This window comes from Chanos chanos, chromosome 5, assembly GCF_902362185.1.
Source record: "Chanos chanos chromosome 5, fChaCha1.1, whole genome shotgun sequence".
NCBI classification, from domain to species: domain Eukaryota; kingdom Metazoa; phylum Chordata; class Actinopteri; order Gonorynchiformes; family Chanidae; genus Chanos; species Chanos chanos.
Window position 1 is genome coordinate 30,326,643 of NC_044499.1, and position 19,013 is coordinate 30,345,655.

A 19,013-nucleotide genomic window follows, 5' to 3' on the forward strand; every position below is an offset into this window, starting at 1 on the left:
AAGGACCCTCACACAGAGAGGGCTTATGGACTGCAGCTTCATGTTTTTTACAGAAACATGGCTAAACAATGATTTCCCAAACAACGTTGTGGAACTGGAGGGGTGCATGGTCTTCAGGGCTGACAGAGCTGCAGCAGCAACAGGTAAAAGCAGGGGCAGTGGTTTATGCATCTATGTGAGTAAATCATGGTGCACCGACTCTGCCATTGCTGACACTTATTGCTCTGCTGATCTGGAATACCTGATTATTAAGTGCAGATCTTTTTATCTACCACGAGAGTTTTCATGCATCATTGCTGCCGCAGTTTATGTACCACTGGATGCAAATGCTGAAGTAGCCATGAAAGACCTCAGTGCCACTATTAGCAAGCTGCAAACATTGCATCCAGACAGGGCCTTTATTGTTGCTGGGGACTTCAATCATTGCAACCTATGTATATCATGCTTCGAAGATTTTACCAAAATATGTCATGCACCACAAGGGGACATAAAACCTTGGATCACGTCTACACAAATGTGGCTGATGCCTACAAGGCCACTCCCCTCCCCATCTGGGACAGTCTGATCATCTTTCATTGTTCCTGCTTCCCAAGTACAGCCCGGTCATTAAACGTGTGAAACCCACAATGAGGACCATCAAGATCTAGTTTGAGGCGGCTGACTCTGTTCTTTAGCACCAATTCCAGCACACAGACTAGAGTGTGTTTGTTGGCCATTCCACCACAGATTCTCAGATCAACACTGACTCATATACCAACTCTGTCCTGGATCACGTCAACAAGTGTGTGGACAGAGTGACAACAGTCAAACAGCTAAAAGCTTTCCCGAATCAAAGGCTCTGGATGAACAGAGAGGTTTGCCTCCTGCTCAAAGCCAGAGATGCAGCCTTCAGGTCTGGAGACCGGGAGGCTTACAGCTCAGCCAGGACCAACATGAGGACGGGAAGCATGTGGCAGGGCATACAGACCATCACAGACTGCAAACCACCCAGTACTGTGCCCCCATCCAGCTCTGCCTCCCTCCCTGACAAGCTCAACCACTTCTACGCTCGCTTTGACTGGGGAAACAAGGAGGTCACCCTCAAAGTGGATCTCCCCCCTGATGAACTGCCTCTCTCACTTTCCAGCTCTGATGTTTGCACCACCCTGAGCAGGGTGAATGTACGGAAGGCAGCTGAACCGGATGGAATACCTGGCCATCTGCTCAGACTATGTGCAGGGCAGCTGGTTGGGGTCTTCATGGACATTTTCAATCTGTCCCTGGCCTAGGCAGTCCCCACAAGCTTCAATACCGCCACCATCGTGCCAGTGTCGAGGCACTCCACTGCTACGGCCCTGAATGACTTCCGCCCAGTTGCACTCACCCCCATCATTGCAAAGTGTTTTGAGAGACTGGTTCTATCACATCTTGAATCCTGTCTGCCCACTACCCTGCACTCCCATCAGTTTGCCTAGCGCACCAACAGGTCAACAGAGGACGCCATCTCCATGGCTCTCCACTCTACCCCGACCCACCTGGACAGTCCCAACTCAGATTGCTACATCAACTCCCTCAGATGCTGTTCATTGACTTCAGCTCAGCATTCAACACTGTAATCCCCTCCAAGCTGATCTCCAAGCTTAGCCAGCTCAGTATTAGCCTATCCCTCTGCAACTGGACTCTGGACTTCAGTCTGTTAAGTTATACAAACTTTCCTCCTCCACTCTCACCCTGAACACTGGCGAGCCACTAGGCTGTGTCCTGAGCCCTCTTCTGTACTCCCTCTTCACCCATGACTGCATTTCTGTTCATGGTTCTAACACCATAATTAAGTTTACAAATGACAGCATGGTGGTAGGCCTGATCAAAGGGGATGACAAGACGGCCTACAAGGACGAGGTCCAACACCTGTCCGCATGGTGTGTCGACAACAACCTGGTCTTTAACACCCAGAAGACCAAAAAGATCATTGTGGACTTCAGACATGCTAGGAGCCATGCACACGTCCCATCTACATCCACAGAGCTGTAGTAGAGCATGTATCAAGCTTCAAATTCCTTGGCGTCTACATCTCCAATGATCTCACCTGGTCCCTGAACTCCTCCATCCTGATCAAGAAGGCACAACGGCGCCTTTACTTCCTGTGGAGCCTTAAGAAAGTTCCCCTGTGTCCCAGGATACTGGTGGACTTTTACTGCTGTACCATTGAGAACATACTCACCAACTGCATCTCAGTGTGGTATGGCAATTGTTCTGCATCAGACCATAAAGCACTCCAGCGGGTGGTGAAAACTGCTCAATGGATCACCGGCACCCAAGTATTGAGAACATTTACCATAAACGCTGCCTAGGCAGGGCAAAAAGCATTATCAAGGATGCATCCCACCCTAACTATGGACTTTTTACTCTCCTCCCATCCGGCAGCCATTACAGGAGCCTCCACTCCCGCACCAAGCAGGCTCAAGAAGAGCCTCTTCCCTGAGGCTACGACCCCTGCTGAACTCCACACCACAGTGCTAAGCTTTATTGCACTCATTACTGCACTGTCTCAGTACTTTTATATTTGCACTGCGCATTCTTGCACAGGCTGAACTTCTCACCTTGTTCAGATTACCATTATTTATATTGTACATACAACCAGCTGTACATATTTTGTCTAGACTGTACATTCAACCTTTATATATACACTCCCCTTTCCAACTCTGCCCACTACACCTCCATATATAACATATTTAAAACATTATACATGTATATTACTCTGAATATATATATCGCTCTCCGCTGTCAGTAATATCATACATACTGCAAGATATAGCATCACTTGTGCTGTAGTACTCACTTATACCTGCACTTATCTGTAAATAATACTATTCTTTTGTACTACTCATTGTCTCTGCACAATGACAATAACGTTGAATCTAATCTAATCTAATATGACTATGCTTCTGAAATTCAGTAGTGATTAGATGCTCCAGTCTCCATCTGAACAGTGTCAGGTGCCAATGTCTCCATGATCTCCATCACATTAACTGAACATTCATTATACGGAAATGTCTGTTTGGCTCACACCATCTACAAATGTCTGTCCTAATAGGCAGTTCTAGAGTGTCATCCGAGAGGAGCTACCCCGTTCTAGAGCTTTTTTTCTGTTTTCATTCGCACCACCAGTGGGAACACTGAAGTGAGATGAGGCGCCCGACGGTGGTATAGCAACGTCACGCTAAGAGCTGTTGTTTACACGGCTAACCAGTGTAGCTGCACATTTTTAAGTACAAATTGAATGACTTTCAAGACTTTTCAAATACCTCTAAAAGGAAAAAAAATAATATCATTACTGCGGCAAAAGAAATCAACAAACTAGACTTCAGTATACACAGTTATTGAGTTTTATTGAATTTGAATGACAGAAATACTCAGTGCACATTAGATAACATAACTGCCTTCTGATTAACGAAAATAAAACTGTATGGAGATAGACCCAGTCCCAATGGAAAAAAAGTCACCTTCCATTTACCACCACAGTAGCAGAGATGGGCACAGTACTTTTTGGGGTCCTAGCATAGCGCTTGTGCCTGATGCTTGCTCGCAGCGTCGTGCTTTTGGTTTTTTCCCCTTTCCCCGCCGCAGCCCTCAGATCAAAAGCCAGATAAACACATTCTTCTTCTAAGTCAAAATGCAGATCACAGCCACACAAGTGGACACACAAGCACCAATCGAAGCGGAGTGTACACTACCTTTTTAATGTACAAACAAATAGATATTGGACGTTGCAGAAATGGTCATTGTTGTGGGATATAAAATACCGGTAAAATAAAACATAAAAATTGAACATGCCTCCCCTCCTACAATTCCAGACATTTTAAGACATTTTTAGACCTGAACAAAAACTAAATTTAAGATGTTCTAAGACTTTATATTTTACACAGATTTTTAAAAATGGTGGTTGCAATCATTGTATACCTACGCCTGGACCAATCACTGTACACCTACGTCACAAGATTCCTGTTGTGCTGTGAAAGTACCTACCCTGAAGTAGGAGCTAATAAAAAGCTTCTCAAAACGGCATTCTAAGAACTCTGATGGTTCATGCGGCGCGAACACGCGAAAAAGGGGGTACTTTCCCCAACAGTTGGAAAAATTCCTCCGGTGCGTAAGTGCCTAATATCTGAGTAAAATGATTATTTCTCTATTTGTTATGCTAGCCCAACTACTGCAACTAGTCAGAGAGCTGACGTTCTTCTAAATTCTTATGTTTTTTTTTTCTTAGTTCAAAATCAGTTCTGTGTTTAAATAACGCTATCATTTAGAAAGCAGTACTAATGATGTCCTAAAGCTTTGTTTTTCAGCTACATAATTCAGTAATGAAAAATTCATGAACAAACCACACACAGACCCCTTTGTCCAGAAAATGATCAAATTAAGATAGTTGTTCACTGTAAAGTATTTGTGTGTGTGTGTGTGTGTGTGTGCTTTTGTGTGAGTGCTTTTGTGTGTGTCTGTTGGTGTGTTTACAACATCAAATTTCAATATACATGTAGAACACCACAGTAGTGTTTTGACGTTGAAAACAGCCCTAGGTTGTGTGTGTGAGTGTGTGTGTCTGTGTTAGTTAGACAGTCATTACTATATTTGGCAGGCAAAAACTGCTTTAAGCTGAGGTCAAAGTGCTTAGTGCTAGACTACCAGCACAGAACATTTTGTATACTACCAAAAAAAATAAAAAGGGGGGGGGGGGCATTTTTCTCAATCAGTCCTGTATCCATGTTTAATACGCAGCGCTGGAAACCCTGGCATTTCTGGGGATTATAATCTAACAGGAATGGTTGTTTTTATTGGAACTGATGACATGAGTGACAAAGACATCACAGAGATATCAGTGTTGTCCTTTCCAATCCAGGGGCGGCATGATGAGTTTACGACAGATCACGTTCCCACCAGAGGACCGCCTATGAAAAAAAAAAAAAACCACGATCCTCTTCCCCTCTGTTCAGTCATCAGACACAACATCTATTTATATCACTATCCGTGCGGATAAAATCCCCTTCTGTTTTATCTCATTTTAGGTAAAATGTAAGCCTTGGAGGGGACAGAGCATACACTGTATAAACTGATGGGTGAGGGTTTTTTTGGTTGTATCGGTTTTGTCTCTATCAGAGAGCTTGCGTACCTTAACATTTTCGGTTGCATGTGAGCTGTTGTATTCTCTCAGCTGAGCAATACTTCTCCACTGCACACATTCATATATTGGATAAAAGGAAACGTGTTCAGTATACTCTTAACCGTAATACTGTATGTTATCTCCACTGAAAAATAACATTAACCCATCAGTACTGTGTTTAATGATAAACCTGAATGGGTAATAGGTTACATAGAACTTTAGAGAACAGTTTTAAGAATGACGTACATAAGCTGCTGTTCTGTGAATCTTACAAGACCATAATACAGAGGAGCAGGAGCTAAAGTACTGTGTGATTACCCCCCCCCCCCCCCCCCCCATAAAGATTCAACGACAGTATAATGTCCATTTAAATCACTGGTCTGTCTTCACTCTCCAGTCACCTTGAATTTCCTGTAAAAGCAAGTGTTTTCTTTAAGCTAAAGGGGACACACCACAAGTGTCTTTAGTCACGTAGCGTCTTCTGATTCAGAACATCAGTGCTAAGGTAGAGATTACGCAGAGTCTCTGTAATGTCTTTGGATGTGGATAATACAGATGATGAAATGAAAGAAGCGGTGGGGGGGGGGGGGGGCTATGGTTAGGATCAGGTCTGTCTGACCTCTGATGAACAGAATTCCCTGAAATCTCTAGTGAAACAGAATGACACTCTCTCCCTCCCTCCACAGGTCCACACAATCAGTTTCAGTCAGTCTTGTTTAGGTCCTGGCTTTGCATCTCTCAGTTTATCTACAGTCATATTTTCCATTCTGTCACTGCACAAGTACAAGTACAAGTACATACATTGTATTTGTCTTGACAGATGTGCTAGGCATAAACATGATACATATATATGCACTATAACGCCATTACATGTACAAAACATTACAAAGTCACAAGCCCAGGTTGTCATGTGATACATGTATTCCTTATACGTTGTGCCTTAATGATGCCCCGGAAAATTCTCTGCGATACGCTTTGCATGACAACAATCAGAAAGTACATTTATGCAACAGGAGGATTTCTAGTAAATCTCTCCCTCTCTCTCCTCCTCCCTCTCTCTCTCTCTCTCTCTCTCTCTCTCTCTCTCTCTCTCTCTCTTAGTTTAATTCCCAGAATGTCAAAGGTTGCTATGATGAAAAATCCCAGCAGCCTCTAGACTAAGCTGATTTTGTGTATCTGTGTGTTTTTGATAAAATGACCCCATAATGTGTGTGGGGTATTTTTGTGTGTGGAACTTCATAGCCACACAGGTCAAGGGCTGCCAACCTCCAAATAGAGACTATACCAACCCAGTGAGTAAAGATACTAACACATATAATTCATCTTCATTAAAAGACATTCTATGTTGTATTCCCACCACAATTTGACAATCCAGATTTTCACCTCAATAAATTGCATTTCCTCCTGCAATACACTAACTGTCCACTGGGTGACACTAATGACCACTTTTTCCATAGACTCACAACTGTCCTCAAAATCCACACACTGGCACACACACACACACACATGTTACAATAAGAGCATTGTGATAATCCTTGAAAGTGAAAAACAAGTTTTAGGTGCAGCTGCATACTCACCCAGCCAGCTCCTGTTCAGATACACAGACACAAACACAGGGGGTACAGTGAAAAAGTCCACCACTGAATTCACCTCCAGCCAAAACCACAGCTTATCATTGGCTGCAATAAACTGCAAGAGAGGAGACATACAACTGCACTGAATGAATGACTTCCTATTTTTTAAGACATTTTTAAACCCTGACTGATTTAAAAGTACAATTACCATAAAAGGGCACTGGGGATGGGTTGGTCTATCATATCTACACATCTTCCATTTTCTACACAGGACATTTTTAAATAAACACATTAATTTGCATTCAACGAGTTCACACACTGGGAAAAAAAAAAACAGCTGCTCTGGTTTGCTAGCGTCCACTAGGATTCGCTAACCGTTTTGGACCTACTCCAAACAGACGCACGATAACATCAGCCTGTGGAACATGCACTTACGCGTAATCCGAAGTACAACAAGAAGAAGACATTGAAGGCCATGTCAATCTGCAACGTGAAGTCCTTGTTGAAATTCTGGCAGGACTCAATCGGGCTGTGCAAATAATGAAGGAAAACGGAGAAAAATTTCAGTCTGAAGTTAAGACAGAGACATAGATGAAACACCCTCAAAACATCTCAAACGGGATTCCATGAGAGAAAATTATGCATTCTCCTTTCCAGAAAGTGTTTCAGAAATTAAGGGGAAAAAATAATAGAGATTATGTATGAATATTGTAGTCAGCTCTCTGTAGGGAAAATGAACATGCAATTATCGCACAAGCATTCTCTCCATTAACACTTCACTAGCCCTGGTTAACCCTTAAACCACTCTATCCAGAAAAAAAACCCCCCAAAAAACCCCAGAAACCTAACGCAACAAAACCAACTCCACACTACCCACCCTGCTCTAATGCCAGGATCAGACTACATGATACTTTTGTCTTTCATGATAGCCACTGTCAGATGTGGCAATCATAGCGCCATAAATTCTTGCCGTGTCTTGGCCGGGAGACTGGCAACACTACAACTATGACCCCGACCAGTCATCGTATGCTGCCTTTCAAGACCTTGCGCAAGTTTACAGATCGTCAGGGAGGATGTCAAGGAACAATGTCAAGGAACATGTCTGAGGAGATATCAGACTAGGCAGGAAAATACAAAAAAATTCTGACATGCTAGACTTTTCATGTTGTGTGTAGTGTTTCGTCGTGGGATGTCCCAGATGCCCCATAGCTGTTCTTAGATTTTGTCACACTGCAAGGGGTAACAATGCCCGTTTGTCGTTCCCGATGTTCATATTCAGGCCCGACGCTGGAAATTTTTCCGCAACAGCAAAATCGTGTCAAAATCGGGCTGAAATCGTGTAATCTGAACCCGGCATACAAGACAGCATCACGTTACTGTACAGTTTCAATGATCTAATATCTGAAACAAACACATACACTGTATAGACATTAGGTGAGCACCATATAAGAGCTAAGATGTGGATATAGAGGGCATGGCTTAAAGATCTGTTCTGATATCATTATAATGCTGAAGCAGGGGTGAGGGAGGAGGGGTCAGGAGCAGTAGCAGTGTAGATCAGTATAGGAGCAGTAGTTTAAGGGATAACTACATGCAGGGGTAATGAAGCTGGTAGTATGCTCAGGCAACCAGGCCATTGGCATTGGCTAATATTACAATGCCTTCACATCCAAATGCTTTTCATTAACAATGAACACAAAAAGTAAACAGACATACTGTAATGAGCTGCTACATGTCTCTTCTCATTAAAGGTGTGCGGCTTTGGTGAGTCTCAGAACTAACCCCAATTCAAAAAATGATATAGATGTCCAGATACACCGCATGCAATAATTTCCCATCATTACCGTTCCTTAGCTCAAGGAAACATGAGGCATACCTACAGCCCTTGGATTGTAAGCACAGGGAATACAATACGTCAGATATGAATATTAGCATGTAAATTTGGGATGAAAAACATGTGTCAACCAAATAACAAAAAAGAAAAACAACAACAGGGGTTAAGGGAACATTGAAAGTTGGACCCTCTTGATCATTGACTCATTACTAAATCATAAGACAAACAAGTGAGGGGTTGAAAAGAATCAGTCCTTGGTTGTATGTGATATCTGTTCAGGGAAACACATGGTTTCACAGCTATGACTGAAACTGGACATGATTAGATATGCATTGGAATGATAAAAACTCATAGACTCTTATGAATTTCACACATGCAAAACTTTTCAACATGCGAGCCATGATTAGTGCAGTTAGTGGGAGGCAGAAGGCCACTGATGAGTGACAGAGCTTTGCGTGTGCGTGTGCGTATGTATGTATGTGTGTGTGCGTGTATGCGTGCTTCTGTGCGTGCATGTGCGTGTGTGTGTGGGGGGGGGGGGGTCATTTTTCCCCCACTGGCCCCCCAGGCCAGTAGACCCTCCACACTGCAAGCATACATGTAGTCCTTGACTCTGGACTTTGATAATGAATGTAAACTGAATGGGTGACTCACAGGCTAGACCACAGAACAATGTCTTCAAACAGGAAAATATTTATTTTGGATTTATACCCATACCACCAGTAGGCATTTTTTTTCATTTTTAACAGGAGGGACGGCCCAGTGGCCAACAGGGGAGATGGCCCAATGGTCACTGACACTACTCTATAGAGTGCATAGGGGGTTAACAAGGGGGATGCACTTTGGTCATTTTGCATCCCCCCTCATCCCCCTACAAATCGCTTACTGCATACCACCTTACAATCAAAAGACACATGTAGTCAGTGAGAAGGCAGGCAATTTCCTTAAGACTGACATTTCACTTCAAATGACAATACAGCCACCTCTTTCAGACAAAGGACAAACGTTTCTTTCACATTTGAACAGAGTTGGGAATCTGGCAGGCACCTAGAGATAAGCAGAGGTGTGGTCCTGTAACGGAAAACACAGTGAGACAGAGAGCTGATATTACAGATTGAGAGTCATAAATTCATACAATGTTGCTGCTTGAGTTAGCACCACATTCAAGTTCACAAGGACTATTCTCAGTATGAAATCTTGGTCTCAATACAAACAAAAAAACATCTTTCATGCTACAGATTGGTGTGTAGAGGGTGAAACTGTAACTGGGAAGAGATGGTGTTTAAATCTCAGAAAACATCTGACAGCTTCAATTCAGTTATACGTAAAACTGAAGGACTGTATGTAAATGATGCTGTGTACAGAACTTCATTCCCCTCTCTCCACTGTTTCGCCACAGAAGCTAACAGCTATTGCATATTCCTAATACACAAAGCTATCTGGATTTGGGATGACCTGTTGGCCAGCCACGTTGGTTCCTCTGAATGAATAAAACAACTCTTTATATGTGCTCTGTTGGTGCAGACACATCACTATGGACGTGGCAACTTTAAGGCTGATTTATACTTCTGCGTAGGCTATACGCGGAGCCCTACGCCGTTGCCTATGCGAGTGGCCTACGCTGTTGTGAGCATTTATACTTCTGCGTTGGTGTGTCTGCGTCGCTCTGTAACGAAACCTTCTAAACGCTAGTTTGCAGTGGGATTTCTGTGCCCCTGTGTTGATTTCCTCGTGCATTACAAATGATGGAGTAATGTTAAATAAAAAGTCAGAATTCAGTCCTTGCACAGCAATATCTGTAAAACAAGTTTTGCGTTCAAAAGAATGACTAGTTCCTAAACTTTGAGCAGAAGAAGGGTGATCCTACCAAGCGGACCAATCAGAGTTGTTGCCGTCTGCTGTAACGTGCGTTGCAGCGACGCGTAGTTACATTTCTAGGGAGGTGTGCGTCAGGCTATGGTGTAGGCTACAGCGTAGATTCAATGCAGAACTATAAATTGGGCTTTACTCTTCACCAGCACAGACGGCTAAGTGACCACACTGTTCACCATGGTCTCCTGCTCCAGCCTTGTTTTCAAGAAGAGGAAGCTCTTTTGCTATGCTGAGAAATGTTAGGGATAACCAGGGCTAAAACATACTATGCCTGAGCCCACAGGGTTTGTGACTGGACTGCAAAATAAAGGCCAGAGCTTCACCATTCTCTATAAAATCCATGACAAAACAGAAAAAACTTTTAACAGGTCACCTTTAGTCCCTGGTCTGGGATCAGTTTGATGTCTAATCCTTTTAATCACGACCATTCAAAACAAGATATCAAACATCCATTCAATCAGCAGTCGTGTTTCAGGGTTTGGGTAGTGAGACATCCATGAGGGGGGAAGGGGGGAGGGGTGGCTGACTCAGAGAGATTTGATTATGCTTTTCTCAGCCAGATCACATTTGTTGTTTTGGTTAGGTGAAGAAGAACAGAGTCGACTGAGAAGCCAGGAAGAGAACCCAAACAGCACGTCATGTTTTTAAAGAATTAAGAGTCAAAGAGCAGATGGGAATTGGATAACAGTGGTTTCTTAGGGTGCCTAATGCCCTCCCATTTAGATCTGATCTAAAGAACAGGTCTTGCTGCAGGAGTCTGTCACTGTGGTTTAAAGAGGAAAACAATGTCCAGAGGACTGACAGTTATTGTAATATAAAAGCCTCCGTTCCAGCCATGAGCTACTGTCATGTGGTGAAACTCAGATCTTTCATGATTCGTTTTTATTACCTGAGTCCAAAGATCATTTTTTGTTTTTTCCTCATCATTCAGCATATGTGAGGATTTTAAGATTCTTGTTTTATTTGTTTTGTTGTTTTGCTTTGCTTTGTTTTGTCTTGTTTGTGTCAGTAAACAGATATAATCAAAAGGTTTAACTTTTTTAAGTCCTCCATTTTTGCCAAAAATGTTGCAGTAACTTCACCCATATTGGACAACATTTAAACAATAATAATAATAATAATAATAATAATAATAATAAACGTATTATTATTATTATTATTATTATTATTATTATTATTATTATTATTATTATTATTATTATTATTATTATTATTATTTGAGCCCATTTCCTGTAACTATCTAATCAGTACTTTCAACATTCACTGTTCCCTTATCTCTCTTTATTTATGGACACTTACTGTGGGGCTGATGCATTGACTTTGCCCTTTGTGGCTTTCTGATAATTCTTTGCCAAGAGGAGTTAGATCTGTGCATCACACAGGACAGCATGGAAAGCAGGTACGGCCAATTACAGGAGGAAATCTATCTGCTCCAGTCTGCCGTCAGCTCAGCTCACTTACATACTGACAGAGTCACGGAGCCCCTTGGCTCTGCAACCACATCACTGTTTTCACAGAATGTGCTTTCCACTGGTCTATTCAACCAGCCAGTTTAGAGGGAAAAAAATCTCACAACCAAAACCTTCAGTGATAAACAGACTAAATCACCCTTATCACCACTCCACAGAAAACAACAGTATTTTTATCAGTATCAGCACCAATATTAGGAGTGCAAGTACTATAAGAACACTTGTCTTAAAGTACCGCGATAGTACCACTGGCATAATTGTGTTGGTATTAAAGTACTGGTCCTAAAGTATTGGTATAATCACCCTGGTCCTTAAGTGTTGGTATTATGGTGTTGGTCCTGAAGTCCATCTATATTATAGTACTGGTCTTAAATTACTTTCAGGACCAATCTAATGCTATGTAAAGTGAACCTAGACAAGCATGTAGGTCATTAAAAATCTTTGAGACTGACTTTCTGTTTCCTGAGTGACTGTATTTCGCATTTGTAGGTCAGAATGACCCACTGCCTATTACCATGCTCATTCATGCATGCATTATGGTCATTGGAATATAAAACCCATTCCAAAGCAGCAGAAGACCAGAGAGAGGGAGAGGTCAAAGGGCACCCTGATTAGCAGAATGCCAAATGTCTCTTTGAGGTGAAGACCAGGGATGTTGGGGCTCTGGTCCAATGCTCCTGATGGTGTAAGTAAATCTATTCCTGTTTGTGTAGTCACTCTACACCATGTTTAAACAGGGCATCAGAGCTGACCCCGATGTGTATGATGATGGAACCATACACTATCTGTAACCAAGGCACATATAATAAAACAGGTATCATCATGTGGGGTCAAACTCCAACTACAGTATGAGTAACAGATGGTAGAGAGGTACGCTTTTAACGGCAGCTTCTTCACGCTAAAAGCACTTGAGTTTTTTGAATAAAGATAGTGTTTCAATGAAGGGCAAATTTAGCAAGTTGTGAAAAGACGTGAGTTTTGGCTTTGAATAAATAGGTTTGAATTAAACCTTTGATGCCTTATAACTGGAATACACCCTGCACATTCATAATTTATCTTTGAAAAAAGTTTGTTTTATTTCAAAACAAGCTCTGAGATCTGAGTCAAGAAATAATTTTAAGTAATGTCAATATTCTATATGATGGAAGTAGTGATGTTTGATATTACATTAAGCTAGCTTAATCCTGAGATGACCAAATCATGCAACAGGAAGTTGTAAACACACAGCTATCTTCTTGTGTGTCAGACAGCCGTTTTTGTTTTTTTGTATTTTTTTTGCTTTTTTTTATGCTGTTCTTTTCATTGCTTTGCATGCCTTTCCTATGGAGGCTTTTTGTTTCTTTTATGACTATCGAACAGCACGTCCAGTGTGTCCAGCCGTGTGTGGACACAATGTTGCATTGCACTGGTGCCATGCCGTTCAGTAAATCAATATTGTTCAGTAAAACACACACCGACCGTGTCTCTCCCTCCTCAGGGTCACTGAGTGATGATGATTACTCTAAAACATGAACTTGGCCCTTTCCCCTTCCTGTTCAATGCATTATGGGGATTAAGTCAATTTCATTTTGTGGTCATGGACTCTGGACTCAGGACACTGAACTGGTTTGTGAAGTCCAGAGAATGACATTAGTTGGCAAGGGATTTGTCCAAAAACAAAACAGACTCACAAATCATTAATAATAATGGGGAGAAAAACCCTCTTATGTTCCCAGGTGTATAGGAAACTGATGCATGTACGCATTCCAATCACATTTGTTGGTAAAATGAGGAAACAGAACGAGATACAGTATGCCCAGGTCTAGACAGTCCATTTATGGCTGCAATTACAGAGTTCTTCAATACTTATTTAATTATACATACAAAAAAAGCCCTTTAGTGGCTCATTATGTAATGTCTAATCACTCCTTAATCTTACAAGTGAGGTCGCTTTGTTTTGGGAGGATTAAAAGAGCCAGAGACAAATGAATATGAGGTCACGTCAAACAAGGATAGCTCCAGCTTATCTCTCTCTCTCTCTCTCTCTCTCTTTATCTCTTTCTCTCTTTATCTGTATCTGTCAAAGACAAACAAGTCATCTTTGCACCAGATAGTGCGGTTTACTGAGGTGTTTACCCATGAGGAAATCACTCATGTATGCAGCACAGGTGAACTGTATTGCTATCAGGTTTTCTGGGAACTATAGCTCCAGTGTTAACCTGAACTGGCCTGGAAGAGCGTCAGTAAAGGCATCTTTTTCATAATCATCACAACCACACCCACATTATAAACCACAAAAAGCACATTCACAAACAGACACACACACGCACACATAGTATAAAGATGCAAAAGTCATACTTACTCAGAGGAATCAATGAAGTATATTACAAGTGCCCCAATGCTGAGAGCAAAGACCAACACCACCTGAAGATGAAAAAGGGAAAAAGAGGAGATTAACTTGGCCATACATTTAAAACATGCAATTTATAGAGAAAACATGTTACATATGTGCTTTATAGTATTATGAGCATATGTGCTCTAATGGTTCTAATTAATACAACAGCCTTTAAGCGGAATGCATTGAGATACATGGGAGGAAAGCATTGGCTGCAATGCAACATATAAAGGCCTCCTCACTAAATACTATGTGTATGCTGGAGATGAATGGCAGTGGCAGTAACAATGGAGGTAAGACTATAGTCTTGATAGCTTTAAACTGTAATTACTTTGCTGGACACCCTATACATACCATGGAAGAGATACACTTTTTATCACTAAGCCTAAATAATTAAACACAGCCTAGAGGAAACAGACCACTGTAAGAATAGATCCGTAACACAATTCACATGTTTGCAAACAAATGCTAAGACAATTCTGCAAATAGGTGTAAGGACGGTAGCTGTACCACCGAGTACGCATTAAAACATCTTTTTTTGGAAAACTCTGTCTTGAGTAAAGCACATCGTAAGGGCACCAATTACTAGCTGTGACTGAAAGAAGAGAGTCTGCTGTTGTCTACTGTTGATACTTGAGCTACAGGGAAAAGGGGACAGGGGGAATAATTGGGGTCACTGCAGAAGATGGGACAGAAAGAAAATGGAGAACATCTGATCAGAATAATCCATTAAATATGACTAAAACAGGTCCGCACATAAGAAAGTACTCATCAGTCTCTATCATGGTCAGCTTTACTAACCAATCCAAAACATATTATTTTTACAGTTACTGAACCCAACAACTATTCGATACTACCAAGACAACAGGTAGGAAAACAATGTTCACAGAAAAATGTGCCCCACCACAGGTTTGTCATTTATATTAGCGTACTCACGTAGGGAAACAAACTGACATGTTTAATATTTCTCTGTGTATCATTTCCAAAAAAATGGGAGGAGACATTTGTGCTCATTCTCTGAGCAGGTCCAGGCGGGCACTGTATGTAAATGGTCTGGACAGGGATGCTGGTGTGTGATATCAGCTGGGGGAACTGGATTGGTTAGCACAGGGATGAGCTGGAAACTGACAGACATTTATTGTCTGGCGGAGGAAAAGTGGGGCAGTTGGAAGGCAGGTGGAAACAGGTCAGCTCTGAGGGGACCACCACACCCCAACACTCTATTCGTCTGTGAGACGACGGCTGCCAAATTACCCAAACTTTCAACACTATGATACAGAGAGTTTTTAAAAGGGTTTTTTTTTTGCCATTGTTTAATAAACATAGCACTGCTACAAACACTGCTGCAAATGGTTCTGCCCAATCAATCTAGGATTGAAGTGAAGTGAGCAGAATTTGACTGAATTGAATTGAATTGAAGTGAATTGAATTGAACTGAATTGAACTGAGTTGAACTGAATTGAATTGAACTGAACTGAGAGGTGTAGGTTTTGGCGTACGTTACAAAAGAGTACGTTAGATGATGTAATCCTGCTGTCTGAACTGAAAGGTTTTATGTTGTGTAATGAAATGACCCACATGAAAAAATAAAGAGATGAATGTGGTGCAGTATGTTTCCTCTGAGTTCAAACATCTTTTTCATCAAGAGCAGTAAATACCACTGTCAGGGGACTACGGTCATTACAAAGCCCCTCGGCAGAACAAAACCATAACTTTGAGAAGCTGATGTGCTTTAAGTGTGACTTATGTTTCTCTGGATGAAGTAAACACCAGTACAGAATTGTGGAGGCCTGAGTGGACGCTCTGAAAATGAAGATTAACCAAAGGACCACCTTTTGGCATCTCCCCAGACACGTGCCAAAGAAATGAGTGGAAATATAATCAACAGTGAGCTGGGGGGTGTACAGCTCCCCATGGGAGAGTTCATTTAAAGAGTCATAAACCTATTTCACATAATGCTTTAAGGAGCAGAGGTGACCCAGTCTGCCTCAACCTATTTAGGAATGGCACAGTGATCAGCGGGGTAGAGCAACTGGGGGCTTGCATTATGGATGAATCCGGGCTGATTATTTTCCGTGATGGGAAATGGTATTGTCATCGGACAATTGACCTGCCTCATAATGAGAAAACACCTCCATGCATTTTTAATTCCTGCTCCCGAGAGGTAACGCACAGGGAGTTCTGGTTCTCTTCCCAACAAAGGGGATTTTGGTCGAGAATTTATTTAAAGAATGCAGCATACGTTGAGATTTTGCCAAGAGTCTGCGCTTCAGTGGTCATACTGTGGCACATGGATCGATTTGTTGGCAAGACCTCTCCTTTATGGTGGCTTCCTTAACAGGAAATGCTCTCTCTAATTATTACAGCCTCAAGCATGAATGGCCCTAGCTCCAAGTGTGTGTGTGTGTGTGTGTGTGTGTTAGACATGCTTTAATCTGTTTCACCACAAGGGGGAGCAGCCTGGTAGTTCACAGAAACATAGAGTCTGCCACATGTTGATTACTTCCAGACAAATGCAAGAAAGGGATCAAATGTTATACAAGAAAACAATTCAGTCATAACATTTGATAACTGTAATGTGATTGACTCAGTGGTTTCTAAACTTTGTTGTCATGGAGAGCAAGAAGTTCTCTTAGGTCGACCTTACAGTATTTAAAATACCAGATTACTGACGCATTCATGTAAAGTCTCATTAAATGTTCCGTGTTTCTTATGGGACCACCCAGCAAAGCACAACCTCATCCTCTGACTCTCCTAGATACTCATAAGTCCTGAGGCCGTTTCCAAGTATGCAGAAGTAACACTGAAAAGATGAGGACTGCCTGTTAAGGTAAGGGAAAACCTTTTCATAGCACAAGTAATTATTTCAACCCAAAACAAACACTGTACTGTCAGATATAAACTCTTTGTTTCTAAATTATGAAATAGAAAAAGAATGTGCCAATGTAAAACAAAAAGAAAAATCAATAAATATTTTCTCCACTCTGTAGATAAAGAACAGGCATGGAGAATACAAGCAGTGGCAAACTGGTGAGACAACTGCTTTCACCATAATCGAATTATAAAGATTATTTCATTATGCCCTGTGATTATAATCACAACATCGACAACAACATGAACTGTACAGCACAGATGTTTCCAGAAAGAAGCCGGTATGCATGACAAAGGGAATCCCTATCACTGACAGCATCCAAATGGATTCATAATTTATTAATCATCCTCTCTATTGTGTCAGTTTGAAACACCTATGACAGAAATATTGACAGTAGCATTATTGTCTGGTATACATTGACTCAAGTTAATGCCGTGACCTGGAAACAGTTCAACTCTCTGTCGCTCCACACTGTTCTGTCACACACACACACACACACACGGCACACTGCTGATTTTCCTCCTCAGGCTCTTAAGTCTGAATGAATCACCAGCACACTCTGCAAATCACCCACTCGCTCAAAACACACACACACACACACGCACATACACACACACTAGATGTGACAACCCCAGCCATCCTGGCAAACTACGTCTAAAGCATTCAGTTAGAGACTCTTCATATCAGCCCGAACAAATGGATTAGCTCCAAATCTAGTAAGGAAAACACTCAGAGCAAACAATCTGGACATCAACAACAACAACAAAAAAACCCGCTGCTGTATATAGGAACAGCTCTAAACTTACAAAAAATCCCACATGAGCTTCGGAAATGAGCAAAAAGGAGCGGAACAAATCTAGTTGTGTGCTTATCCTAAACCTCAGTCATTTGATTAAATTATATTATCTCCTTAAGACAATACAGTCATGGTGTAGAGTACAGGAGGGAAAGAGGCAATGGTCCTATTGAAGAGGTTTTTGTTTGTTTGTTTGTTTCTGTATAACTCTTCATTCTTTTTCACCCCTGATCACTGCATTACCAGTACAGGTTTCCCAAAGCTTCAGGATAATTTGGTAAATGAGAAAATTACGCCATCATTAAGAGGTCTGTCATTACAGCACAAAAGAATTTTACGGTAGGTGAAAATTATGACCCATCCTATAATCAGACAAGCGATTTTTATAGCACCCCATAAAACGGTGGAAAAATTAATCTCTCATAGTGTCAAACACGCAACCAAGAACAGCTGCAGAGGTTGATACCGTATACAAAGAACAACTTTTCCACCCTGTAATTTTTACTTTGAAGAAACAAACATGAAAGGAGCTCTGGAGTTTTTTAAAAGACTTGCTAAAAAATGTCAGTTGATTCCATCTGTTGTTGCTGTTGTTTTTATTAGTTTTTGTTTTTATATTTAGCTATTCCCTCAGAGAACTGCTAAACTTGGCAATCCCTTGGGTTGACAATCATGTTAGGAGCTATTGTAGTCAATTCAGTAATTACTTTTCAATGGGAAGCTTGGTATTGCTGTTTTGAACTGAAAATTAAAAATAGATTTCACACTCATGTAAAAATTACAATTTCAAGACAACTTCCTGATGCAATCAAACATCAAAAGGTGCATAATGAAATAAACCTGATAAACTAGCAGAGATATGATTCTCCAATGCTTGCATGGCTCTATCCCTATGGGTTCATAAAAAACAAATAAATAATGTAAGAGTGATGATAATCAACAAAAACAGTAAAATTAGAGAGGGATTTCACCTTGCAATTGCAAAAAGAGTAGAGTTTCCTATCTCATAGCATGCAACATTCTTTAGAGTGCTGAAGACTTCTACAGAGTCTACACAGAGTCTATTTCAACTCATGACACACGTC

General features: G+C 41.4%; 1 protein-coding gene across 11 annotated transcripts in view; it reads right to left on the bottom strand.

The window, feature by feature from the left end:
* The window catches only part of LOC115811073 (calcium-activated potassium channel subunit alpha-1), an 88,685-nt gene that overhangs the window by 37,640 nt on the left and 32,032 nt on the right, over positions 1–19,013 (bottom strand). For all 11 annotated transcript variants that reach the window (XR_004025274.1, XM_030773102.1, XM_030773106.1 and 8 more), the window contains exons 3-5: positions 14,228–14,289; positions 7,147–7,240; positions 6,715–6,826 (exon numbers count right to left, since the gene is read on the bottom strand). Coding sequence is in view for 10 of the 11 variants with exons in the window: in XM_030773102.1 (XP_030628962.1) it covers positions 6,715–6,826; positions 7,147–7,240; positions 14,228–14,289 (268 nt within the window). In the remaining variant the exon portion in view is untranslated. The remainder of the gene's footprint in view (positions 1–6,714; positions 6,827–7,146; positions 7,241–14,227; positions 14,290–19,013) is intronic.